This window comes from Rhamphochromis longiceps, linkage group LG14, assembly GCF_057381845.1.
Source record: "Rhamphochromis longiceps isolate RC_006_pf linkage group LG14, R_longiceps_female_GT1.1, whole genome shotgun sequence".
Taxonomy (NCBI): Eukaryota; Metazoa; Chordata; class Actinopteri; order Cichliformes; family Cichlidae; genus Rhamphochromis; species Rhamphochromis longiceps.
Genome location: NC_140570.1, coordinates 35,602,081 through 35,628,699, shown reverse-complemented (window position 1 = coordinate 35,628,699; position 26,619 = coordinate 35,602,081). Strand labels below are relative to the sequence as shown.

The 26,619-nt window shown below is 40.3% G+C and overlaps 3 protein-coding genes across 3 annotated transcripts; 1 reads left to right on the top strand and 2 right to left on the bottom strand.

The window, feature by feature from the left end:
- The first annotated feature begins 690 nt into the window (after positions 1-690).
- Positions 691-14,738, top strand: rasgrp4 (RAS guanyl releasing protein 4). Its single transcript, XM_085380646.1, has 17 exons — positions 691-1,209; positions 7,011-7,186; positions 7,791-7,902; positions 8,106-8,168; positions 8,275-8,409; positions 8,568-8,709; positions 9,622-9,795; positions 9,931-10,047; positions 10,629-10,904; positions 10,998-11,078; positions 11,345-11,449; positions 11,579-11,688; positions 11,799-11,949; positions 12,048-12,084; positions 12,441-12,572; positions 12,677-12,870; positions 13,335-14,738. Exons 1-17 carry the CDS (start codon positions 1,193-1,195, stop codon positions 13,440-13,442), a joined length of 2,130 nt encoding a protein of 709 aa, XP_085236772.1. The 5' UTR covers positions 691-1,192; the 3' UTR covers positions 13,443-14,738.
- On the bottom strand, positions 14,402-23,018 carry hnrnpul1 (heterogeneous nuclear ribonucleoprotein U-like 1). The gene is made up of 15 exons (XM_085380642.1): positions 22,781-23,018; positions 22,273-22,560; positions 21,739-21,949; positions 21,566-21,639; positions 21,134-21,273; positions 20,683-20,782; positions 20,484-20,596; positions 20,034-20,300; positions 19,722-19,844; positions 19,476-19,604; positions 17,258-17,426; positions 16,285-16,548; positions 15,918-16,066; positions 15,625-15,828; positions 14,402-15,301 (listed from the first exon to the last, which is right to left on the bottom strand). Exons 1-15 carry the CDS (start codon positions 23,016-23,018, stop codon positions 15,185-15,187), a joined length of 2,586 nt encoding a protein of 861 aa, XP_085236768.1. The 3' UTR covers positions 14,402-15,184.
- Positions 23,019-24,096: 1,078 nt separating this feature from the next.
- On the bottom strand, positions 24,097-26,602 carry opa3 (outer mitochondrial membrane lipid metabolism regulator OPA3). Its single transcript, XM_085380647.1, has 2 exons — positions 26,285-26,602; positions 24,097-24,885 (listed from the first exon to the last, which is right to left on the bottom strand). Exons 1-2 carry the CDS (start codon positions 26,424-26,426, stop codon positions 24,557-24,559), a joined length of 471 nt encoding a protein of 156 aa, XP_085236773.1. The 5' UTR covers positions 26,427-26,602; the 3' UTR covers positions 24,097-24,556.
- Positions 26,603-26,619: the final 17 nt, after the last annotated feature.

The following is a 26,619-nucleotide window of genomic DNA, read 5'->3' as shown; positions in this document are numbered from 1 at the left end:
AGGTGTTTTTGACTTGGCATGCAAGGTCTGCGGGAGCCCTGTGCATCTCTCTTTGCTTTTGAATGCAGTGTCGCCCACTCACTGTCTCTGCCAGCCACTCAGCTTCCTGCAGCAAAGAAGCCACCTCTGCAGACTTGGGGACATTAATGTCCCCTGTTTGGTTGCCTCTTCCTCTTGGGGTGTTAAAACAAGGATTCCTTTGAGCCTCCCTGTCCAGCTGCACAGCGACATTCACAAGCACAAACACTACCTCCCTGTGTAATCACTTGCTACCCTGAGAAATGACAGCGGCAGTTTAAAAAAAAGAAGAAAAGGAGAAATCAGGAAGATAGACGTGATGTGGGGCACCCTGGAGATCCAGTGGGGAGACACGTGTCCGGTTTCAACAGTGTCACCAGGCCCTTGATGATTCCTCCTTAGTAACTTAATTCTTTTGCCAGGGTTTGACAGTGACACAGAAAACTGTATCAGAAAGAGGCTTTAAGGTGTGGCCTATTTTTTTTTCCTGTGTTGACACTTAAAAAGAACCCGAGAGTTCCCCTCTTGAAGTACACTGATGCTCATATGATTGCTCATCACTATCTCTCTCTAACTCTCCTCCTCCTTCCTCTATTGGTACTCCATTTGTGTTCACAATTCTAACTCTCTCTCTCTCACTCGCTCTCCCCTCCCCCTTGCACACGGCCACACACACACACAAACACACACACAGAAACTGATGTGAGTTCCCCTATCTATCAGAGCCAGTTCCTCCATTTAAGATGCTGACTTGTTTATGTTGAGGGGACGAGTGAATGACTGTTGCGAGTTTTTGCACTCTACTTCGAGGCTTCTTTGGGGCATTTTGTCTTGGCATGTCTGCTTTGTTGCAGGAAACGGAGGCATGAGGTCTGCTTTGTTACTGATTTGTGGTTGACAGATAAAGCGAGAAGGAGGTTAACTCACTCATAGAGTCGTTTGATAAGCAGGACTTAGGCGCGGAGTTTAGTCGATGAGTGTAGGTGAGCAGCCTTCGACCTCGAGCAGCCCTCCCTGCTGTGCCTGCTCTTGCTGTCCAGTGCACAGTAACACATAGAGGACACAGAGGAGATAAAGGAGGAGCAAGGCCAACCATGGAGCTGTAGAGACGTGCTCAAATGCCTGTACGGATCACCAGTGGAGGAGGAGTGTTGCTGAGGAGAAGAACTCTGCAATGAACAAGAACAAAAGGTAATTAAATAAGAAAAAAGAGACAGGGCGTTAAACCTGAGAGTTCGCTGCTCGCAGAACCATTTGCACCTCAGTTTCTTAACAAGTGTAAGTCTAAGTATGTGTCAGCAGCAAGTGTTTTGAGTGCAGCAGTGATGTGTGAACATTGAGGTTGTAACTGAGATGTGGTGTGGTTTGTGCAAAGGTTCTTGACAAAGTCAAAGAGAAACAAGGACATTTATTTCTGCATCTAGTGTATGCCTCTTCTGCCATTTATTGTCATATTCAACACTGTGCACATGGAGGCTTTGGGTTAAAATAAAGGCTGCAGTTAATGTTTTGACCTGCATATCAGTGAAGACTATCAACTTCTCAAATTATTTGTGTGTACTGCACACAAGTGAGAGCCAACATTCAACAGTTGTGCGTGCCTGTGGAGAGCTGCCTGCTTGCCTTTCCATGGAAATGCGTTCTGCTTTTCTGTTCTGTCCAGTAATCTCCTTTTTCACGTCAGTGCAGTGACGTTTTTTGCATTCGATTTTAGATACAGCAGAGAACCTATATGTTTGTGTTTTCAGAGGCATTTTTTACTGCTGCAGTTGTGACCACAGATCTTATCAGATTACTTGGAATGAAAGGGTTGTATGTTAAATGTTGAGGTAGTCAAATGTGAGTTTTGTCCAATTAGTTACCTGAGTTTGAGGGTATGGAGTTTCCCCTTCAGTGGCAAGACTGTCTAGAACTATCACATAAGGTCAGCATTGTATTTTTATCAGTTATGCATATGAGTTTAACAATATGTAAGACAATAAATAACACATTCCTGAAATGTAGAAATCTTTGTAAAATCTCTAAAAAAAAAAAAACCCTAAAGAGAAGCATGGAACAAACTCAACGTGGAACTAAATTGTAATAGTGGAAAATTAGGGAAGTAAGTCACATTAGAATTATTGTTATAGGTTAAACATACATGTGTGTATACCAGAGAGAGAATTTCCAAAAATTGGAGAGAACAGAGTGTAGTGCTTAGTTGAACAGGTACAGTACTGAGTAAAAGTCTTGAGCCACTCCTCATTTCTTGATAGTTTGCTTCCAAGCAGCCAGACTTTCTTGTAATTGTAAAGTGCTCTTGAACAGCGTCCTAAGGGTCTTTCAGTGTTTGGGGTTTTTTGGGGGGATATTGGCTCTCTTTTACCTGAACATTTTCAGGGGACTATTTTGTTCCGTTTTTTGTTATTGTTATTTCTTCATTAAGCCACTTAACACCAACCTATGAATCATTCAAGTATGAAAAAGGCACATAACCTAAGGAATGAATCCATTTTAATTTGTATATTTAGGCATTTTGCTATTAGCAGTCTGTCACCAAAAAAAGCACATCATTTATTCCTGTTTCTTTAGTTGAACTTTGACACACATAATATAGTATTTGTGCTTGATTCCCAAAGACCTAGTTAAAAATGGCATGGATTGCAATGCGTGCTTAGAAATTATGGTAAATGAAGGGCAAAAGACAAAGTACCAGGACTAGCAAACTATCTATAGCAGATAAACATTATCTAAATGTCAAGTCTGTAAGAAATAGGAAGAAGAATTTCAAAGATGTGATACAGGCATGAGAAACACATCTGACCCTTCAGTCGATCAAGCTACTATCTGCTAAAGGTTCACCAGAAATGGTCTCAGTGGAGGATTGCCCTCAGTATTCACAGAGAAGGTCAGGAGAGAGGTACAACAGTCAGTGTCTATAGCCATCTGTAAAACACAGTGGCAGCTCTGTCATGGTGTGATGCTGCCTTTCTGGTAGTGTTGTTGGAGGTCTTGCCATTAATTACTTTTGAATACACAAAGGTACTATCAGATTTTGATTGAGCATCCAAAGCATCTGAATATCCGGTTTTTCATTTTTCAATGTGACAATGATCCCAAACACACTGCCAATTCATTAAAAACATACCTGGATTGAAAGCACATAACAGAACACTATAGGTCATGGATTGGCCTCCCCAGAGCTCAGAGCTCAACAATATTAAGGGAGCACTGGAAGATCTTGACAGAGAACAGAACAAAAGGCAGCCAGCATCCAAAAATGAACTTTGAATGTTCTTGAAGAGGCAGCGTGACCTATTCCTGAGGACTATTTAAAGAAATTACAAAAAAGCTTGACTACTCATTATAATTGAAAAAATAGTGTTTCTATACTGTATCTCGATGCACACTTGAATGTTCTAATGAATGGCTGCCCCTAGCTCCCATTTTCCTAGCAAAATATAAAGAATTTGGGGATTTCTCAAGACTTTTGCACAGGACTATATGATTGCACTATATACAGTACTAAGGAGGGGAGGGGTCAATAGCTCCTTGCAGAAGATGCATCCTCTTGATGCAGAGGGAAACAAGAATATGGGTTGGGAGAGGGGAGAGGGGAGAGCAGGGGAAAAGAGCAGTACACAAACAAGGCCTTCAAAGGGCCTGGGCTTCAATTAATCAATTAAGGAAAGAAAGAGAGGAATTTGCATATCCCCCCGCCAGTGTGAGAGCAGGAGCAAGGGGAGGGGGTTACTGGATCTTTAGCCAGGAGTCTCAACACAGATGGGAAAGAGAGTGAGGGGGATTTCCAGAGAGAAAAGGAGAAGCTGTTTCCTGAATGGAATGAATAGAACAAGGATGAAGGAAGAGGAAAAAAGTGAGCAAAGTAGGAGTTAGTGAGGAAAATGAGGAATGGAAGGTCTTCCTGAAAAAAGAGTCAGTGATGCAATGGAGCAGGATCCAAATGAATAAGTATGTCATGTCATGTCATGCGCACAAGGATTTTCTTTTCAACACAAAGGTTGTTCCTATAGATGACATGCTAAATAAAGGGAGTGCTTTTCAAGTTGCCCTATGCTTTGGAAAAAGTCAATGCAAATTCCCAAACAGTAACTGTGTTCTAATTTGCATCCATATCCACTACACTCTATTTTCAAATGGCTCTCTGTCATTGAAGGTGGTCAGTGTCACTACACAGAAAACATACCTTTGACTGATGTTTTGTGTGTTACCTACTCAGCACTCGGGGGAAATTCCCTGAATAACGTTATGACATCAACAACATTTCCCCGTCAGCATTTCTGTTTGTAGTTGCCGTGTCTCACGTATGTGCAAGTGCTTTGACAGCAGGTGAATTCACTGAGAAAGGTGATATGTTGCAAAGGACATTGAGATTAGAAAACCACTCAGTTTTGTTTTTAAATGTACAAAATTAGTGTACATACTTCAATCCAAACACGTAAAAGAAATAACGGACTTGGAAACACTTGAGAACATAGAATAGATATTCTCATAATTTATTGAGACTGTTAACGAATTAGGTGATTATTGGTTCATTTTCAATCTGGATCAGGTAATATCTTTAAGTCAGTGTTATCTGCATAGTCAAAATCCCAAATTGCATTGTTTTTTTAATCGATGGACTTCACAGTCTCTACAGAATGTAACAGCTTAACTTAAAGCAAAGACCTTACCCAGCATGAGATTTAAGTTTCACAGTACACTTTTGCAGAAACCTAAAAGGCAGCTAAGTATAGATAAAATGACAGAGGCATCTTGATTTCACAAGCTTTCCTCTCCTTAAAATATATTTGTTGAAAATGTTGCATGCTGTGCTGTTAATGTTAGTGTTTTGAATTCAGTAGCCAGACTGTGTAATGAGGCAGAGGGGAGGAGCACAAGAGGCAGATCTTTGTTGCCCAGCAGGTTTCCAAACCAGTCACCTGGAGCCTGAGTACGAGGAAGAAGAGTGATGGAGTCTGGTTCATCACTGACATCCCCCTAATGCAGGGGTGGGCAATCTCAGTCCACGAGGGCCGGTGTCCCTGCAGGTTATAGATGTGTCCTCGAACCAACACAGCTGATTTAAATGGCTAAATTAGTTCCTCAACATGTCCTGAAGTTCTCCAGAGGCCTGGTAACGAACTAATCATGTGATTCAGGTGTGTTGACCCAAGGTGAGCTCTAAAACCTGCAGGGACACCGGCCCTCGTGGACTGAGATTGCCCACCCCTGCCCTAATGTTTTGAGTCTAGATGTCTCTGAGAGTGAAATATGTTGCGTGATGACTAGATGGAACAGCACATACAGGCAGCTTGTGGTATAAATAGATAAGTGAATGTCACCACATGTTCCTGTGTATCTATAAGTGTTCTGCCATTTTATATGTTTTTGAGTGTCTGGACAGTGGGTGCAGGTGTATGTTTAGTAATGCATAAACTATATGAGAATGTACCAATGTGGTGAGTGGGTTGGGGAAATAAGCTGAGTGCTTAGGTTAAAAGAAGGGGATGTAGGTCTGGTCATTCAGGGAACTTGTCACCAGTTCTCTGAACTCACAGTTGTTTCCTGGCAATTTCATCACATTATCTGCAGTATAGACTGACAGTTTCATATTGGTTACATACTACTCAGTGTTTGCTCAGATGCACGAATACAAAATGTCTTAAGTGCAACACAAAGCTTCACCACCTTTAAAAAAAAAATGACAGACACTCTTAATGGGCAGGTTTGTTGCAAAATGTAGTTTCATTAATGTTTGGTAATTGTGGATCTAGACTTCTCTTAAGTCTCTTGCAAAACTGAGGTAACTATACCAGTTAAAATGTAGATGAAAAAGCAAAGAATAGAAACCAATAAAAAAGTTAAGAATTTCACTGGTTATTGTGAAACACGGTCAGATATTGCACAACTGAGCCACTGATCTGAAGAGGAAGCATCAACATAATCATGAAACAGAAAACTGTTGTGTTTAAGCATAAAATGTAGTATCTCTCCCTTATCTTTGTTGTCTAAAAAGTTGTTTTTGTAACTCTACTCGCACTTAGCATCAGTCCAGCTTCAGCATAAAGTATGCACAAAGGGATGGCCTATATGCTATGACTAGGCTGGATTCTCCTCAGTTGCAAATTTCCATTGAAGTCCAAAAAAGGGAAAATTTGCATCAGCGTTCTGCCACATCAGTAGCAGGACACCAGTCACCAGTGTATGATTACTAAAACAAATGGGTCTTGTGGTTACATACTGTATCTATAGGCTGCGAGGTGAATCAAAGAGAGATCTTCCGTTCTTGCCTAGTTTACTTGTGAGATGTGGTAAATCTATTTTGTTTTCGACAACAAGAAAGCATAATTTCAGTGTCTTATAAAAACTGATGGGTGATGTATTTTTATACTAACAGCATCCAAATATGTTTTGATGTTTTACTTTTTTAGACTTATAGATTTTTTTGTAACTTCAGTACCACTTATCAAAAACAAAAGGACTTATAGCAGTCACTATGCCTTATTTAATCTCTCATGTTGTCTGTTCCAGATTTTCCGTGACATTAATAGGAGTTTAAAAATAAAAGTTGCTCTGGCCTATGTCACCATTAGCACCTGCAATTAAAGAAAAAAAAAAATCCCGATCAAAACTAATTCTTATAAAGTTTCTAAAAGCACGGGAGTAAAAATACAGTACAACATTTAAATGTGTGACACAACTGGCCACCCATCTAATGTCAGTAATGAAAAGTCCCCCACTACTTCAAGTCTTTTACTTATTTGACAAATTTAGAGAAGCATCTGAGCTGTTGCGTGCAGTTAGTCTGCTTGTGCATGATGGCTCAGACAGCAGCAGAGCTGTAGCAGAGCTTATCAGATGTGGGGAGCTGTGTTTCCTCTAATGCTGGCTTGAACTATCTCGTCACACATTGTTCTACTTTTTTAGGCTACTTATGCTCCCCTTTTCTCTCCCTCTCTCGCTCTCGCTTTCACTCTCTATCTGCCTTTCTGTCTGTCTCACTTTCTTAGGAAGTCCAATGTGGAGAGTCCTGGTGTGCTAAAGGGCAAAAACCTGGGCCCCCGGAGGAGGAATACATGTCCCAGTCCTCAGGACATCACCCGGGCCCTGCAGAGCCCCAGTTCTGCTCCCAGTGCCAGTGCTGCCAGCCTGGATGACCTCATACAGCGCTGCCTAAACTGCTTTGGTCAGTCTCTGTTTGCCATGTGGTTTTACACTTTAACAACAACAAGGTTATATAATTGAGGGATGAGGGAAAGTGTGGGGGGTGGGGGTGAGAGAAACTGACAGGGTGGGATGGAGAGAGACAAAGAGCAGTCTCATACAATCAAGCTTTGTTCTGTTGGGTTACAGAAGCCAGCCAGTCATTCCCATGCAATGTTAAACTATACAAATCTCTCTATCTCTATCTCTATCGCCTCCTCTGTTGGTGTATCAGTCAGTTCATTAAAATTACACAAATACATTTTTTGGATATCAACTGTTAAAGGTCCTGAAATGTGACAGTAGAAAAACTCAAAATAATGATCTAGTTAACTGGCATAATATAAAGCTTTCCTAGGGAAATGTTAGGGTAAAATAAAACTAGGTAGTTTGGTTGTACTGAACCTTTAAATTATAATTAATATATATTTCTGTTGATAAAAACAGGCATACCTAGAGAAAGTCTGAAATCTCCACTCTACCTGAGCTGCTTGGTGTGACATAAACTCGTTGCCTATTGCACTGTTTGTTGTTTTTAATCACATTAATCCTCCTCCTGTGAATCCACTGCTCCGTTTTGCTTGCAGATTCAGAGGGCAAGACTTCCAGCCCAAGAGGGACCCAGTTGGTCCACATGACCCTGATGATGCACAGCTGGGTTGTGCCATCTGAGGCATTTGCCCAGAAACTTCTCACTCTATATCCTCCACTGCCACTCAGTGTAATACTCTGGTTCCACTGGTGCACTGCTCCCAATCACATGCCCATGTTGATTAATCAGATCAGGAAACAAGCATGGCTTTGTTTTGCACTCCATGTTTGCAAAGCAGATTTCAAGTATATATCCCTACTGTTTGGTATAATTTGCACAGTGTGTTTAGAGCCTTGACTATTATTCTTACTTATAAGGACTGTCCCTCCGACAAGAGAGGACTCAGGCGGACACAGATCCGCCACCTTGCCAGGTGAGTAAGGACACTCGAGACCGTTGAATGATGGAGTATGACGGAACTGGTTATCCTGCTCTATTTGCGAGTAGTAAACATGTTTTCTGTTTTGCTTTGTGGCAAGGCAGTGGATCAGCCAGTTCCCAGCGGTATTTGAGGTGGACCCCCACCTTGAACAGACCATGGGGGACCTGTGGGCACTGGTCCGGTCAGATGGAGGAGAGGAGAAACACTCGCAGCTCATCGAGAACTCCTGCTTGTGAGTCATGTTTCTGTTTGATTTACCGTTGTACCCTGGAAAAACTGCATATATATAAATATGTCTAAAAACAGTTTAAAAAAAAATATATATATATATATAAACAATAAACAATCCTATAAATAGAATGATGATTTTTGTCCTGTTGCCTTTCCTAGAAGCCCTCACCTGAACATATCACAGGCACCCTCACCTTCTGTGAAGAAGAGGAAGGTGTCTTTAATATTCGATCACATGGAGCCAGACGAGATGGCTGAGCATCTCAGCTACCTTGAGTTTAAAAACTTCTGTAATGTATCAGTAAGTTCACCAAACAACTTCTCACTATTTCTTAGGTTTTTCACCCGATGAGACACCATCATGTTGCCATGACTCACAGAGATGTTCCTAGTCCTGAAATAAGCACTCAGAGTTGATGAATATGCATAGACAAGTTTTACTTTTGGTATCATTATTAGTACCAGTACATTATGTGGTTATGATAATTAGTCCTCTTGTAAAGATGTTATTATAGCCTAGTAGCAAAATTAATGGATAAATCATAAAATCATCTAAGATTCAAGCTAAAGCTCTTTAGTTAAGCATTCTTTGTCAGCGTTTGAGGTTTTTTGCTAAACAGTGTAGTTTAATGGCATCTTCATTCATTCTACACACAGCTGAGCATGAAGTATGTTAAAGTAAAAATATTATACTGTAAAAATGTTAAAGGTTCACTGTATTTTTGACAGTTTAAATGGTGACACTTTCCATGAACATTGGTCATTTTGTTTTAATCACACTATCAGTAATATGTTATTTGTAAGAACAAGTTTTTCTGCCACATTGTGAGAAATCCTGTTGCGTAACTTGCATTGTAGTTGATGGCATTTCTAACTTTCAATAGGAAGTGTGAACACTTTATGGGAAATGGTTTCAGTGTATCAATTTGCCTAATAGTACCTACATCTATAGTCTCAGTCCCTTTACAAAGTATTAGTAAATGGTGCCATACAGTCGATAGTGGTCACCGTATCTGTTGGTTTTACTGACAGTCAGGCTCCCTCCAGATGTTCCAGATGGTTTGTGAAATTGCAAAGTTGTGCCACAACTTTTTCTTTTACTCTGAAGCCACAATCAGAAGATAAAATATTGTTTTATTTTTATGAGAAAATGATTCAAAATGTTAAAATTACGAATAACCTTTATTGCTTGAACTCTTTTCTAATCGGACAGTTCTTGGATTACCGCAGCTATGTAGTACGAGGTTCAGTCCGGGACAATCCTGCTTTGGAGCGTTCAGTGATGATGTGTAATGGGGTCTCCCAGTGGGTCCAGCTGATGATTCTTAGCAGACACACAGCCCAGCAGAGAGCCCAGGTCTTCACCAAGTTCATTCATGTGGCTCAGGTAAAGTACCTGGGGAGGCAACATCACAAAAACTGAAATAAGAGCTAAGACGCATTTTGGTTTGGCTGCCAGGTCTACTGTTTCAGGTGCACTTTTTCTAATTTACAGTTATTTCTTATGCTCTTTTCCATTTAGAAACTTCGATCTCTGCAAAACTTTAACACTCTCATGGCCGTAACTGGAGGCCTCTGTCACAGTTCAATCTCCCGCCTCAAAGACACTTCTAACCTGCTGCCTCCTGATGTCACTAAGGTATTTTAAATATTGCGTGTAATCATGAGTCAGTGTTAGTGCCTGTCACGCCACAAGGGTGTAAACGTTTAGACATTGCTTTGCTTAATCATTGCAATGTCTGTTTCTTCACCTGCTAACCCAGTAAGTGGTGTTTCTGGTAATTCTTTATCTTTTGTTAGATATGGTGGCATTCAAAAAGTGATATTTGCATGTCATACACATCAACTAAACTTACTGTACATATGAGAAAGAATGTTTTGGGGCGTAACATTAACTCAGAGAAGTGTTTGGTACACATTGCATTTTTACCTCTTGTTTTTCCTGTGTGGGACAACACCTTCAACTGCCCTCTTGGGGTTGCTTTGTCATATCCTGAAGAGTTTTTATAGATTTTTTACATTTTTAGCTGTATGGTCTCATCACAGCTAGCCAGCTGTTTCTAGACAAACTGGACAAACGTGTGCAAAGGTTTGCCATATCTTAGATTACTCTTAGACGATTCACTGTTTTCCATTTAAACAAAAAAAAAAAGGCTTAGTTAAATATTTTAAAAATATATATTTTTTAATCACTATTTGTCAATCTTTATTTTCTGTCAGGCTCTCAGTGAAATGACAGAGCTGCTCTCGTCGCGGAGTAATTACAGCAACTACCGTCGGGTTTACAATGAGTGCACCGGCTTCAAGGTTCCCATTTTGGGTGTCCATCTAAAGGATCTGATCTCGCTGAATGAGGCCTTGCCGGACTACATAGATGAGGAAAAAATCAACCTGAGCAAGCTGCAGCACCTCTATAGCAACATTAATGACCTGCTGGCCCTCCACAGCTGTACACCACCCTTTGAGGCCAACAAAGACCTGCTGCATCTGCTCACGGTACTAAAACAAGAAACAAGAAGGGGATTTTTACAAAGTTAGATAGCACGAAGTCACAAACATCTGAAATTCTGTTCTGTGTTAATGTTTCAGCTCTCCCTAGATTTATACTACACTGAGGATGAGATATATGAACTCTCATATGCCAAGGAACCCAAGAACCCCAAGGTTCAGGTCAGTAGAGCTGAAGTGAAGCTCTTTGTAACGGTACACAGGTTCACACTTACTTTAACCTCTTCTTATAAGCGGGTGGACATTTGCGCACTTTCTGTGGGTGTAACGTGTTCTTCAAAACAAAAGCAGAGACGCAGTGCTTAAATACATCAAAGTTAGCCACATCAAAGCGCTGTACGTTAGGGAAGTGTATTATGTGGTGGGTGTGTGCATTTTTGCTTGTCTGACAGTCTTCGTGTCTCATTGCTGCATCTGTTTGTCCACAGCCTGTAGCTCCAGTTAAACCCCCAGTAGTGGCAGAGTGGGGTTCAGGAGTCACCCCCAGGCTCGACCCCGACACCATATCTAAACACGTCAAACAGATGGTGGATGTGAGTATGTGACTTTGCAACAACCTGATGTCTCTCACTTCCTTATTACTTGGCAGCCTAAAGCAGAACTAGCAAACTGTTCCTTGACAAGTGGAACTGAATATCTGATCGTTCTGTTGCCCCCTGCAGTCCATAATGAAGAATTATGACCACAATCAGGATGGCTACATTTCGCTGGAGGAATTTGAAAAAATAGCAGCCAACTTCCCCTTCTCCTTCTGTACTCAAGAAACTGACAGGTGAGGAAGCTGCAGCTCACACGCGGGCCTCTCGTCATGACCTAAATGCAAATCAGAGAAAGGACAACTTACTTACATCTATGTTGCACTTTGGAAAATTTTCTGCCTAGGGAGGGACAAATCAGCCGTGAAGAAATCACCTCTTACTTCATGAGGGGAATGTCCGTATGTGCCAAGTTGGGGTACAACTTCAATGACGCGCATAACTTCCATGAAACCACATACAAACGACCAACATTCTGTGATATATGTAGAGGCTTTGTGAGTGTCATTAGCTTTGTTTGTTGTTTGTTTCTTTTTTCTCATTGTTTTGGGTTTTGTAGAAATTTAGTCAAATTGTAATTTGTCATATCTTGCAGCTATGGGGTGTCACCAAACAGGGCTACCACTGTAAAGGTAGGCTCAGAAACACAAAAATAAACCTCTACGATCAGAGATCTTAACCTTCTAATCAACTGTCAAGAGTAATCAGCTTGATCTGAGCAAGAATTTGCCCAATAGAATAAGACAGAGTTTAAGAGGACAATTCCCTGAACATGTGGCCTCTTGACATTTCCTCTGCTATTGAAGTAATTTAGTTTGTAACGCTAAAAGCATTACAAAATTACACGTCAACACTGAAATAGGCTATGTTGTTCCAAAAACAATGGTCTGATTACTCTGGATAATCCACAAAACGTTTTCTTAATCTGAGTGAACGAATCCTTAAAGTGGTAGTGCTTTAAAAGCTTAACATTTTCTCTGTCTTCCAGACTGTGGGATAAACTGCCACAGACACTGTAGAGATCTGGTGGGTATTGAGTGCTTGAAGAAACACAAAAACACGACTGGGTCCTGTCCATGCACCCCCGCACCTGATTTAAGAACCAAGGGCAACAGCTGGAGTGCGTCCTTTCTTCTTCATATACAGTCCGCAAAGCACACACTGTCTTCTGTCAGTAAAAAGTCTCTAAAATTATTATTTAATATTATTATTTTTTCTGGTCAGGTTCGGAAGAGGAGACCTTTGTTTTTCCCCTGAGTAATGAAACAGAGCACCATAAGGGTACATCTGACTGGAAAAGTAACACCAGTGAATCAGTACTGTCCGACCGCTCCACTCAGACGGATCCTGGAGTTTGGACACCTGAGAAGAAGGACAAAAAGGGAAACCACCTTCACTCTCGTCCATCACTGAGAAAGGTGAGAAATGGTGCAAGTTCCTGCAAAGTGATCATTCAGAAAGGAAGTGTTTCTTAACCTTTTCTTCTCTGTGATCCTGTTTATATGTGAAAAATGCCATGATTGCATAATGAAATAATACAGCAAGGATTCATTTAAGATTAAAAACTTTGAGTTGCTACCAGACACAGTACAAAATGATAACTCCGTTAAGAATACTGTGAGCTTGGACTCCATATGTACAACTTTGAATGACTCCCTCTACTGTCGTTTTCATGCATGCTGTTATAAAACAGCAAAATAATCCTTTTTTGTGTCCAGCTTGTCCATCTGACTGCTGAGACTTTACTACCTCATATTTTAGGCACTACTTTCAGAGTTAAAGCATTACAAGTGCAGTTTAAAACACTTTGCAAGACTTTGTGAAATGAGAAAAACAAACAGTGACTAGTTTCTTTATGATTAATTTGACATTTGTTTTCCAGGTCAGCACTCTACCACACAGAACCCGCTGCTCCATGCCTGTTTCCTTCCTGCAGGAGAAGATGGAGGAGCTGCATCTGTACAAAGACAAAAGCAGGGAGCCAGACTGAGCACTCATTTCCCCACATGGACAAAGCACAGACACAAACACATTTTTTGGACAAAGCTGTGTCTGACTCGTGTTGAACTGATACTATTTACTGGCCACTTATTTTAGAAGGCCAGCAAAGGACTCATTTGTGTTTCAAGCATGGTTGTGTGATGTTTTTCATTTGATCTTTGTCACTGCTATTTTATTGGTTATCCGGCTAAGAAACATGGATTTTCCTACTGAGGAACACCTCGTATTGTTTTGAACTGGTGCCTTGGTTTTCTGGTGCTAAACCACCTTACTTCCTAATTTATGCCAACCTATAGGCAGGCTTTTCCTGATCATACAATATATACACATGCAGGGTAGGAAATTAACACTAACCTCAACAAAACTGTGGTTAATTGTAACACTGGCAGCTATATGACAACTCGTCAATTTGGAAAGAATGGAAAACTATTTTAACTGTTATTTATTTGGCTGTTGATTGGATATTTGATATACAAACAGCTAATGTATCAATTTATCGCGTGTCAAAAAGTTATATTATCGAGTTTTACCTTAGCATCTGTTAGCCCAGTTGGTAGTAGAGTTTTGCACATCAAATTCTAAATGGCAATATTGGATTTCATATGTTTTTTACTCAATTAAGCTGTCAGAAAAAGTTAGTGGAAAATCACAAAGTATTTGTTATTGAAACTTCATCATCTATATTGCCCATTTGAATAGCAAAAGGAGCTTGTTAAGCCTAATCGGCCATCATGACTACAGTTTAAAATGTTCATTTCCTTCCCAATGTTTTTGACTGCACATGCATATGGTCCAAACTTGGCATATGGTTTTTAGCTAAACGCTTCCTTTTGTTTTGTCCATGACTTACAAATGTTGGGAAAAAAAGTCGAAAAACATATCAATGATTAATCAGACAGTATGTGTTGTGTCTGACTTCACTGAAGGGGAACAAAAGGACATTAACAATTACAGGCATATACAACTGCATTTATTGTATAAAGACAAGACAGTTTGCGTAACTGATCAAAATCTGATTTTCATTTTCAGGTAGAAAACAAATTGTTTGAAAAGAATAGGATTAAACTACAAGACAAAATGCGCAATCACAAAGGGATGGAAAAAAAGAAAAGAAAAAAACAACCCTGCACATAGAACTAGTCAAGAGTGGCAAAATATTTTTCTCAATCAAAGACTGGATTAAATACTACAGCATCAACACCTATTTAAAAAACGTGTTTCATAATGCTTGGTGTCTATTGCAGTAAATAAAATGTAAAATCGGTAACTGAAAATTAAAAAGCAAGACAGGACAGGGTCATGGATGTAAAAAGCATGCATTTTGTTCTTCTCAAAGCAAGCAAAAGTATTCAGGGTTTGCTGTACTTTTCCTGCCTTCTTCACACTATGAAATGTACAATTACCTCTTCAATCTGTAGTAAATGTGGATTTCATACATCCATACTGAATGCATTATCAATAACATTCATTAAATGTCTTGATACCTATCATCTACCACTTCACGGTCACTGCTTAGAATAAGACTTAATTCAGTAAAAATAATGAAAAGACATCAAACTGTATGTAATTTAGGTGTACACGGATTGATGGCAAATGAAGGCTACTGTGTTAAATCAGATGGAGGATGTTATGGTTGGAGACACAATGTGGGACTGTACAAAAATCAATCTTCTGCAGTTATCAGAGGTGTTCAGGACACAGGTGGATGCAGGTACAGATGCAGGAAGGAAGCTACTGGGAACCAGAAGATGAGCCTTGGCTGCCTTGTCCAGGATAGCTGCCATACTGGCTGTAATATTGATTCCACTGGTTCTGATTCTGGTAGTACTGCTGCCACTGCTGAGCATACTGTAAATCAAAGCAAGAAGCATTTAGAGTTAAAAGTATGTTTACAAGTTTGAGATACTTCATGATCATTAAACCCTTTCCAAAGCCTTAAAGGTGGAGAAAGAAAGAAAGAAAGAAAGAAAGAAAGAAAGAAAGAAAAGGCTGAACACTGTTTTAAAGTTGTGAACTTTGTGATTCAGTTTTTCTACAGTGAAAACTTTGGATAAAACTTGGCCACCATCAGATCGATTACTACTAAAGTGAATTCATTAGGATTTCTGCCACTGGGCTCTATTGAAGTAACGGCCTGAGTTCATAGGGCCAAAAATGGACGTTAGTGGTACCTGCTGATACTGCTGGTTGTAGCTCTGCTGTGGCTGCTGTTGTGGTTGCTGTTGTGGTTGCTGCTGCTGGTGGTTGTACGTCTGACCAGTGGCAGGTGTCTGGCTGTAGCTCTGACTGTATGCTGGGTACTGACTGTAGTTGCTGTAGTAATTCTGGTTGTAGTTGCCCTGGTTGTACCCTTGATTGTAGCTCTGGCTGTAGCCCTGAGGGTGAAGAAGAATACAATGATATAATTTTTTCCTCCATTTTATAATTTATGGTGTTTTATCCATAAATGAATCATATTAAGTACCTGGTTGTATCCTCCTTTGTTGTAAGAGGGTGCAGTTCTGTAGCTTCCCCCTGACTGCTGACTGCGGTTATATCCACTTCGTGCATCAGAGCCTCCGTCACGGTAGCTGTTGCCCCACCTGTTCTGGTTATAGCTGCCACGATTGTAGCCTGTAAAACGCAACAAAAAGATGAAATATCTACAGACATTTATTGAACAATTTTATTTTACAAAAATGCTGTGCCAACATAAAAGTCAAAGGAAGAAAGCAGGTGCAACATTTGTTAAACTGAGATCATTAAGTGTTCAGGAAAAATATGTTAACCTGAAAGTTCCAACTTTCTAGTTTGAAATTATCAAAAAATAAATAATATTTAAGAGTTCTTACCTCCTCTGTATCCACTGCCTCCATCCCCACTGCGGTTCTGGTAGCTGCCACGAGCTCCATCACGGTTGTCATACCGCTGGAAGCTACCACCTCCGCGGCCACGGAACCCACCAGACCTGTTATCAAAGCGTTTCTCAGGGGGTGGGCCAGCTTTGCGGCCCTCCTCATTGTACTGCTTCATCAACTTTTCAGCCTCGTCGCGCTGCAGCTCGACGTACGTCACTGCCTCCAGGAAGTCGCAAGGCTCAGGGAGAGTAAAGTTGGCTTCAAGAGTGGCAGTGATGACCACAGGAAAGAGACAGCCCATCCAGCAAAAAAAGGATGGGAGAGAGAGAAAGAGGGGGAGGGGGTTGTAGTGAAGACCAAAGCAGCCACACCACCGGAAGACAAAATGAAAACTAATTACTATTGTACAGGGGAAAAGTACATCAGAGAAACTAAGAGCAGATAATGAAGCAGATGGTAGGGTAAAGGGAACAAAAATTACCTCCAAGGGAACATGGAGGAAACATTTGTTTAAACAGACACAGGAGAGGAGGGAGACTTCAGTAAAGGTGGGGAGGGGGACAAAGGACAACTAAAAAGTTGGTGAGAAGAGGAAACAGCTCTGCAAACCAAGGACAGCTGATGTGAGAGTGTTACAAATTAACTTACAAAAACATATGCATGTAAATGTGTCATTTGGAAACATTCGTTTCATGGAAGCCAATTGCGCAGTATTGGTTCTATTACAAAGCCGAAATCTCAGTTTGCAGGGCATCAGAAGTAAGCTGAATGGCAAGTGGTAGATACAGGGCAAAAAATAAGAATCAGATTCATGTTGACTTTTTAAAAAATATCCAGGTCTGATATCTGGCCAAAGGCTATGATGAGGGAAGGGGGGAGGGGGCATCTTCCAAGTTTGATTTTAGAGACAACACATAGAAAAAAAGTAGATCTGGTGTTTTATTTATTGTTTCCACAGCGTTCCTACCTTTCATTTCTAACACAGCATGATCGGGCACATCCTTCCCCTGCTCATTGGTTTGCTTTAATGTTCGTTCTTTTAAATCCTCGTCCGTGGGACAAATTACAATAGCCTTGCGTTGAAAACCTTCAAAAGGACGCATTTTTCGTCTCCTTGCTGATCCATAAACATTTGTCTAGCAATGGTGACAAGAAAGAAGTAGAAGCTTGTTTGTTATTGTTTATTTGTAATGGCTTTCCACTGGAAGGAAGCTGGAACCCTGCAATAATGAAGTGAGAGAGGTTTGGCTTGGACGTCAGTCTACGTTTTTACTCAGGTACTATTGGCCTCTCGTCACTCCACAGACTTACCTCACGGTCTGTGCGTCCAGGTACCCAGTGACTGCTAAAGAAAGTTATTGTAAATAGAGGGACCCCGTGCTGACTAAACTTTCTGCTTTGTCAGACAACGCCAAGATGCGCGCACTCAATTCTGTGTTCATTCAATGACTATGTGCTGATTGTAAATATGCTTCAAAAGCACTGCTACAATTACGCAGAGCAGTAACTGAGAGAAGCTGTGAGTATTTTGTATTTACCTCAAACATTAAAAGAACTTAAATATGCCCTAGATGAACAGTTACAATACCGAAAGGTATATTACAGTTACCATTTCGATTGAATTGATTTTCAATTCAGTTAATTCTTCTTCTATTGCGATGTAGCGATTATAAATGTAGAGATAGTTTGCAGTAGTCACCAGGTGGAATAGCAAATACATAAATATTTCATATCTTGCTCTGAACAACCTAATTTCAGTATTATAAACTACTGCTGTTAGATTTTTCTCCCAAAATATTCCATAGCACTGATCAGCAGGAACGACTCATGGTTACATTTTGCTTTGATGACAGTGCCAACTGTCAAATGTAGCCACATTATAAATCACATTTTTTTCCATAATCCTTGCTGCCTGTGTAAGAACTCAAAACCGAATGAAAATGCTTCAAAAACCCTCGTTTCAAATCAGGACTACAGCTAAATAACAAACACTTAATAATTACGCTTTATCTAAATTAGGCTTTTAGGTGACATTAAAACTGCCAAAGCACAATTATCAAACTGCGCCATGCTATGACATTCAAATAGAAGACTTGCGGTTAGGACACTTTAAACAGCAAACAGCTCACAGTATTAACTTCAAACAATCTCTCTCTTCATCCAGCAGAACTCAGTGGGGTCTCCACTGACCAACAAACAACTAAGTAATGCCAATGTCAGTTAAATTTGTAATGAATATGATCTCACAATTTAACAGTGAGAAGCTTATACAAGTTCTTATTAGTAACCAATTTAGCTTTAAATATATGCCAAAAGCTTAAAAAGAAAAAAAAAAAAAAAAAAAAATATAGGATTTCGGTTCCTTAATATACACACAAAGAAATCACATACCTCAAAGAAAACACTCTGTGTCTAAAGTGCCAACTTTACAACTTTTATCGAATATAAACATGTCCGAAAAGCACCATTTACCACAGCATGCTGCTTCAAAAACCGCTTGCTAGTCTCATGGGTCCCTCAGACTTACCTTTACTCACCTTTTCTTCATACGAGCTCTTGTCCCATTCCAGACAACACATATATAACCTACCTGCAAATACTCACAGTTTCCACAGAAAAGCCACAGTCCACCATCAGACCCACCTACCTTTTTCCCACATTTCCTGAGCTCAAAGATCTGAAAATCTAAAAGGCTGTTAGTCAGTACTTACCTTAGGGGTCAATTTATTAAAAAACACACTCAAAAGTTCCATATATCTCACTTAAAAAATAGCTTTTAAAAAGCTATCAACTCTGTCTTATTAAATTAGCAACAGAAGGTGTTTTTCTTACTCACCAGTCAGAGCTTACTTGTTTCTCAACATCTTTACAAAGTCATGGTTTACTTGTACATTGTTGAAATTCACAAGACAAACAATACTGTATTATGACAGGGAATAGCAAGTGCAATATACTGCGGGATGAAAACATAACATATTCTGTCACTTATGAGAGCCATTAATCATTTTCGTTTACAATGCATGACAAGCAAGTGACAAGAGGGAGATCAATGCTTCTTCTACTCTATAATACACAGAGACCCCCTGAAAGATAAATAAATAGTCCATTAGAGAGAGAGTGATCATCAGGGCACATTGACTGACTGTGGTGAGTATTAAAGCAGAGTGTAACTGGAGGGGCAGTACCTGATCGAGGATGTAGTTGCGTCTCTTGCGGGCGGCGATCTCAATCAGCCGGTTCAGACACTGGGTGGCCTGCTGTATCAGAACATCCCAGCGCCCGGCGTAGTTCTTCTGGCGGCGCAGACCCATGACCTGGAGAAAAAGGAATACATTTTAAAATCTTTGTTTGAAAATAAATAAAGACTTTGAACAGAACCAACATTCACAATGTAATGAAGAAAAAAAAAACCCACAACAAACAAAACCAACCTTCATCTTGTCCATGATAGCATTTGTGCCCAGGATGTTGTACTTCTTGTCCGGGTTACTCTCTGCATGCTTTGAGGCCCAAGTGGTTTTTCCACAGGCAGGGAGGCCAACCATCATCAAAATCTGGGGGGGAAAACAAAACAAAAAACCTCTGATCAGTGCTACATCAATTTTTTATTTTGCTTACAATTAAATTTACAAATTGTGGCTAACTTCCAATTAACAATCAAGCATTTAGTCTCCCCAAAACAACAGAAGATTTGGGGGCAAAAACCTCATGTACTGTATAGTACAATTTCACTGCTAACTTACCTCACACTCAGACTTGCTGGCAGGTCCTTTAGTACCTCTGATCTTGTCCTCCATCTCCAGATTGTGGATGAAGGTGTATCCCTCTTGTGGGGGGAAGTAAGGCTCTCGCTTCTGTCCAAAGTTGAACTCAACCGCACAATTCTTAACCAGGACGTGAGGGAACAGGGCACGGCCTGCCAAGGCTTCTTTGGTTGTCCGGAAAGCCACACCCAAATGCACTCCATTCTTAGAGAAGCCCATCTCCACCTCGTCACCACTGTCAAAGTCCTTAAAGTGACAAAGCAAAGAAAACGTCTCAACTTGTAAAATATGCAAAATGCGAGCATTATGATAGATTACTACCATAATTACTGAATAAAAACACAATAACTAAAATAAAGAATACATTATTAAAGAAATGTGTGAAATTCTTATGTGATAAGCTTTAGAGAAAATGAATCAATTACTTACAATGTAACAACCGATGACATCATTTTCGCCAAACTTCTCACCAAAGTCTGAAAATTTACAGTCAACGGATTTTTTTCCTGTTCCTCCATATCCAAAGGAAAATGGCTCCTCGCCTAAAACATTGCAGGATTAAAACAATTGTTTTATTAGTTGACCGAGCAAACATCATGTTGAGTATTGTGACAGATGCTTCACTCACCAAGCTGAGTGCTGCAGTGGTTGAGAGACCACCCAATTCTGACCACATGGGGATCAGGCTCACTGCTGGGGAGGTGCTTCACAGGAATTTCTTCATTGATCTTTAAAAAAAACAAAAGTCAAACACAATCAGAGTAAGATTTTTGTTTGCCTAATACATATATGCGTGCGTGTGTGTGTGAACCAGAAGGATTACTTGACATTATTTCAAAAACAAACAAAACAAAAGAAAAGTTAACCAGAGCTTCTATAAAAATTGTGTTTTCAGCTACATTGGTTTAAAGGCCAACAGGGTTAATGCTATTCTTACATTTGACGATAATGCTTGTTAATAGTAAAGTTTCCCCAATACCAAATTGGTAAAATTTCATAAAATAGGTCTGACCTCATCAGCACGAATCATCTGTCTAGCTTTAAAACTACTAAGCCTTTAGACAAACGCATCCATTTACCTTCATCTCATAGCACACGCGTCCCTGGGTGACTCCATGAGTTGCTCGTGCCCCAGCCCAAAGGTAAGCAAAGCCTTCAATGGTCAGTGGATAACCACTGTAGCGGTCACGGGAAACTTTGAAGTGCAAATCACAATTGTCTGAAAACCAAAGAGTTAAGCACAAAGCATCAAACACTTCATCTATATCAGTCATAAGATGGTAGTCTACATCTCTGCAGCAATAGTGGGCGCTAATTATCACTGTAGATTAGAGCAGAGCATACATATATTTAAAAGGTTACACGTAATCCATCAACAAAAGCATGTAGTGAATAAATGACTGTGTCTGCTACAACAGTCCAACTTCCTATTGTCTCTGATATTTATAAACAACCATAGACAGCACACTGACACTAGTTTGTTCACACACTATTTAATGTACCATACTTACATGTATCAATTGTAACAAGAGTGTCATCTATGTTCTCCTCTTCATCTTCAGCAGGAGGCTGAGGTGTTCGGGATCTGTACAATAACACCAGAGTATTTATTGTCATACACTTTGCCTTATCCATTCCGAGTGTAGACAGTTGAGTTAACTTAGAAAAACATGTAGAAGCCCACCTCTTCTCCTCACGGTGCTCATAATAGCTGTAGCCCCTGTTCTCCTCATACGGCCTCTTACGTCCATAGTGTCCACCTCTCTCATCTTCAGTTTTGACTTGCTCTGGCTGGCCTGCGGTATCTTGCCCATGCTGCTGGTCATGCTGATTATCTTGTTGCCTTTCACCTGCACCCTCAGATTCATCTTCCATTTTGACCTCTACTTTAACTTCTATAATTAGACATGAACAAACATAACACATTTTAACATGAAAACAAGTTGTTGAATTTTTTCTACTAGGTATGAGAGCAGTTTGAGTGTTGGGTTTACATGTCTTTACTGTATGGCCAAAGTCCATGAGGAAAATTTTACACTACCTTTAGCATCATTTAGTTTAAGCAGATCACTGTGTCATTGTGCCACCTCTGCATGTCGGCAGTAAATAGCAGTAAAACTTGAATCTCTGAAAAGCGTTTCTATTCTCAACCAGTGCCATCAGAGATTAATACAAGACTATAAAAATCAACTGAGTAATAAAAGTAATGAAACATTACCTTGTCTATTCTTTTCATTCTCCTCCTCTTCATTCTCTTCCTCCACTTCCTCCTTTGTTGCAGGCTTGGTCTCTTCCTCAGACATCATGTCAGTTTTCTGAATATCCTCATCTGCTGTGAAGTCGGGCACATTGTGACCCGAGTCTGAAGGAGTCTGACTTTCGTAGGGGTTACCTTCTGCCTCCTCTTCTTCATAGTAACCACCTGAATCTCGGCCCTCATCTTCATCTTGAGGGGCATCACCTTCAGCTTCATCACCACCACCATAGTCCTCAGCTGCTTCTGAATCTGGAAATGTAAAATTTTTAAACTTAGTTTAGGTGTTCTAAAGTTTGTAAAGTGAAAAGTTTGTTGACATTTCCCAACTTTGAAACTTTAATTTATACTTAAGTACAGTGAAGTGCTTAAAATGTAATATCAGCAAAGGGCAGAAACTGGATCAAAGTCCAAAACAACGTAATAAAACTAGTTTCATGGAAGTGAAATGTTTAATGAAATAATACTTTACCTTGCTGCTCTTGTGCATCCGTTTCATCTTCATTGTCTTGGTAGTCATCACCGTATTCCTCTTCCTGCTGCTGATCCCCTTTATCCTCTTGCTCACCAGCATCAGCCTGAGCTTCAGCCTCCAGAGCGGCTTTCAGCCTCTCTACGAGGTCTGCCTTCAGGCCTCTGGTGTCCAGGCCACGGCGCTGGAGCTCTTCTTTTAACTCATTGACTTTCAGTTTCTTCACGTCAACACTCATTGTGATTTTGGATATCTGCTTGGTGCTTCTTGTCTTTATTTGCTACAAAAATTGGGAGGAAATGTTCAGGTACTGCTAAAAACACTGCCTATAACTTTCAAATGTTATCTGCTGCGCGGCACCGTGCCCACAGCCAAATAGGCTGCATTAGCCGTTTAGCTAAGCTAGCAACGCTGGACAGATTCTGTAAGAATATACAGTGTTCCACTACACGTCTGTGAATAATTAAACTCGTGTTTTATTGCAGCCGTTACCAATACAACCCTTTGCAAGACAAAACTATTCCTAAAATAGATGCTAATGCTATTACTCATCTAAATATCTCGCTGAGCGCCTAACCTTCTTAGCCTAGCATTAGCTAACGCACCGACAGCCGCTGCAAGGGAAGAAACTTTAACTCAGACAATAAGCAAGCTGCGACCCATACTTTATGTCTGCACGCAAGTCCAGGAGAAAATGAACTGTGCAGTCCGCTTAAAGTTTAGTACTAAAGCGGAATATATTAACAAAACAAGGTTGAGGCCTACCTCCTTTCACCCAAGTTGCGCGGGCAAGTCGTGTTAGAAGACTGAAAGAGTTGCTACCGCCCCCTGGCGCCACAAAGTGGCCCAAACTCAGAACCGGAAGTTAACCAGAGCCGCTTGGTTGAATTTATTATTCTACTGCAAAAACACTGGGGTGCACTTCTTTGAGCTACCAAATAGCGCGAGTTTACCATTAACTAATTTGTACCATATAATCTTAGATGAAAAAAACAAAGTTCTGTATGATACGCGTTAAGCACTTGGAGCGTTCCAAAGCAGGAAGTGTTTAAGTTGACGTCATCTTGGGTACTGTAGTTTTACAGTAATGTGAAGACACGCGGGACATTATCCACTCTGGAGGTGCTTTCAGTTTTGTTCTCTTGTTTCGTATTAAACATAACAAAAACGCTATCAACAGCCAACATATCATTTTATTTCAATTTTTTTTCCAATTGTCACCATATATCCAATTAAAAACCAGCAATTACAACATGGAATTTTATGGACAGTACAGGGGCAGATTCTCTCAAAAACTATCCAGTGATATGAGCTGGTTCTGTTTTTTTTTTTTTTTTCCCATTAATAGTAACTCATAATTAGTATTAAAAAAATCATATAATTCAGTATTTCCAAAGTGATTAAGGTCTACGAGGATCACTGAATTACAAATAAAGGAATATGCTGAAGCTGTTAAAAATATATATGTATATATCAACTTTAAGGTCACCACTTTATTGTACTGTAAGTTTTTATATACACTCAGTCAACTTTACAATGAACATACAAGGTCAGCCAGTGAAATTCACTATGAATATCATAGCAATTCCTTTTTTTACAACTAGTTGCTCAGAACACGAGCAAACAATAGCACCCAAATCCGCATTGCAGTGATATACTTATATCAACCTCTTCCACCCAGCTCAAAGCTATGAGGCTGTACATGTACACCTGCACTCACTCCTTCATCCCACAACCCGACATTGTGCCTTGCTGTATAGCAAACAACTAAATTTGTTACTTTTTGGTGGGAACAGGAAATGACAGCATTTGCCTGTTGACCTCTCTCAGCTGCGCACTTAGAGTCTCTGTCGTTAGGGATAATTCTGCTAGTTGCGTCTGTAGGCTTATGAGGGTCTCGTTCAGCTCTTCCTCTTTACGGCGAGAGTTAGCCGCCTGTCTGCTGTACTCTAACACCATGCATCCACCACCAATGAGGAAGATGATTGATTCCCCCAGTAACTCGGCGCCCAGCTCTGCTGCCGCTTCCTCGTTCAGCGGCTTAATGGTGGCTCCCCTGAAGCCCATGATCCGCATCTTTGTTCTCATCTCAATCCAGTGATAAACTGTTGGAACAAGGAGCATACAGTATATAAGGAAAGAAGACTTTGAATATGTTTGGGTCCTGTTCAATTTTTCATCAAAAGGATCAGCTAATCTGGTCAAAGGTTGTGAATACAGGAGAAACTGCATTTATAGTTAAAGATGCATGTCATCATTGCACTATCATTTACAAAAGTGATTTGATTTGATTTATTATAATCTTCTACCCAGCTGAGAAAGTAGCCTTAATACCATACTGAAATTGGGTTGAAATTTTTTAGAATTTTTTTTAGAATAAAACATGAAAACAGGACAACACTGCCCAAAACCACAGAATCAGTGGTGCTCTTGGTACATTACACAGAAATTAGGCAACCAGGTTCATTAAAACTGAAACATTCTTCCATATATCTGTGGTCACCACATGACTTAGGATCCACATTTACTAGTTAATAATTCAAGAGACTCTCCAAGATTCAGCAGTCCATCAAGGAGACAAATTATCTTGATGTCAGTTATAAGTGGGAAAAGAATAAAGCCCCCTGCAAAGTGAGAAGTCTCTTAAACAGAATGCAAGAAGGCTGCCACGTAAAGATGAATCCCTTCACAGTCACTGGTGTCCTGTATAGCAACTGAGAAGCCAAATCCCTCAGAGCCTTAGCTTACATAATATTTCTTGTCCATAACAAATTTTGTGTGTTGTCATTTTGCCCCTGCTCAGACTCCTCAAAAGCTGGTGTGTCCTCCATTTCACCTTCTTGCTTCTGGCCCTCCTCCACCCCTTGACAGCTCTAAGTATGACTACACCTTCACAATTCGGAGTAAAATCCTTTCTGCTTCACTCAGCCATCATATATGAAGATAAGACCACCTTTAAATCTAATCAAACTTTAATTGCATTTTATCTACTCAGTCAACAAATAATACCGTGCCCTTTTTTCTGCAGCGCCTTTTCATAAAAGCTCGATTTGATGCATTAATTTACTTAAATTTGCTATCTTTAAAGAAAAACTGTGACTTCTTTTTAATTTGCACACAGTAACAAACACAACATGATATACACAGTAATCTTTACTTGGGAAGTATTTTGAATGACTAAACAATAGAGCTAAGTGTCCACTTAGCATATTTCTGTCTAATTAAAGTCAGTGTCACATTCTGAATAGGGCGTTTGGACAACAATTGTCCTGCCGTGCCCTCATAGCAAAGGCTAATACAATCTGTTTCAATGACAGACAAGACCCGCCCTTTACACATTGCCTGGCTGCTATTGGTCGAAGAAATATATCTTGAAAGATGATTGGATAACAGTCATTTCAGGTTCATTATCATTGGTTGTTGCGCCTCCCCATGCTTATCAACCGTCAGAGGTGACTGGACTGAACTCTAAGCCTTTAGCAGCCGTTAGCTCAAATTACTCACTCTGTGCCGGCGGCAGGCAAATGTAAGTTTTAAAGAACTCGCTCCTCCGGGCTCCAGCTTTTATCCGGTTAGCCACAGGCTTGCTCAACTGCCTCACTCCGAGGTAGAGGAGCTTGGCGATAGGAAAGGCACCAACAACCATCTTGGCGGAAACGCTTCTCAATGGGGCGGAGTGCGTAGAGGTTACGTGATGACGTTATTGATTGACAAGCCCAGTCACAAATCCGACCACGTGTCCAAGTCTCGTGAACTGAAACGCCCTGATTTCCTTACTTATTTGGTCCCATCTTTCCCAATTTAAATAACATTATTGATGTTTGACATTAATTTTCTCT

Coding starts and splice junctions, on each gene's coding strand:
- rasgrp4 (XM_085380646.1), top strand. Junction 11,450..11,578: donor ACGTCAAACAGATGGTGGAT/GTGAGTATGTGA, acceptor TGCCCCCTGCAG/TCCATAATGAAGAATTATGA. Junction 11,689..11,798: donor TGTACTCAAGAAACTGACAG/GTGAGGAAGCTG, acceptor TTTTCTGCCTAG/GGAGGGACAAATCAGCCGTG.
- opa3 (XM_085380647.1), bottom strand. CDS start 26,426: ATGGTTGTTGGTGCCTTTCCTATCGCCAAGCTCCTCTACCTCGGAGTG. Junction 24,886..26,284: donor TTGCCTGCCGCCGGCACAGA/GTGAGTAATTTG, acceptor TTGTTCCAACAG/TTTATCACTGGATTGAGATG.
- hnrnpul1 (XM_085380642.1), bottom strand. CDS start 23,018: ATGAGTGTTGACGTGAAGAAACTGAAAGTCAATGAGTTAAAAGAAGAG. Junction 21,640..21,738: donor GAGCACCGTGAGGAGAAGAG/GTGGGCTTCTAC, acceptor GTTATTGTACAG/ATCCCGAACACCTCAGCCTC. Junction 15,829..15,917: donor ACAAAGGAGGATACAACCAG/GTACTTAATATG, acceptor CTTCACCCTCAG/GGCTACAGCCAGAGCTACAA.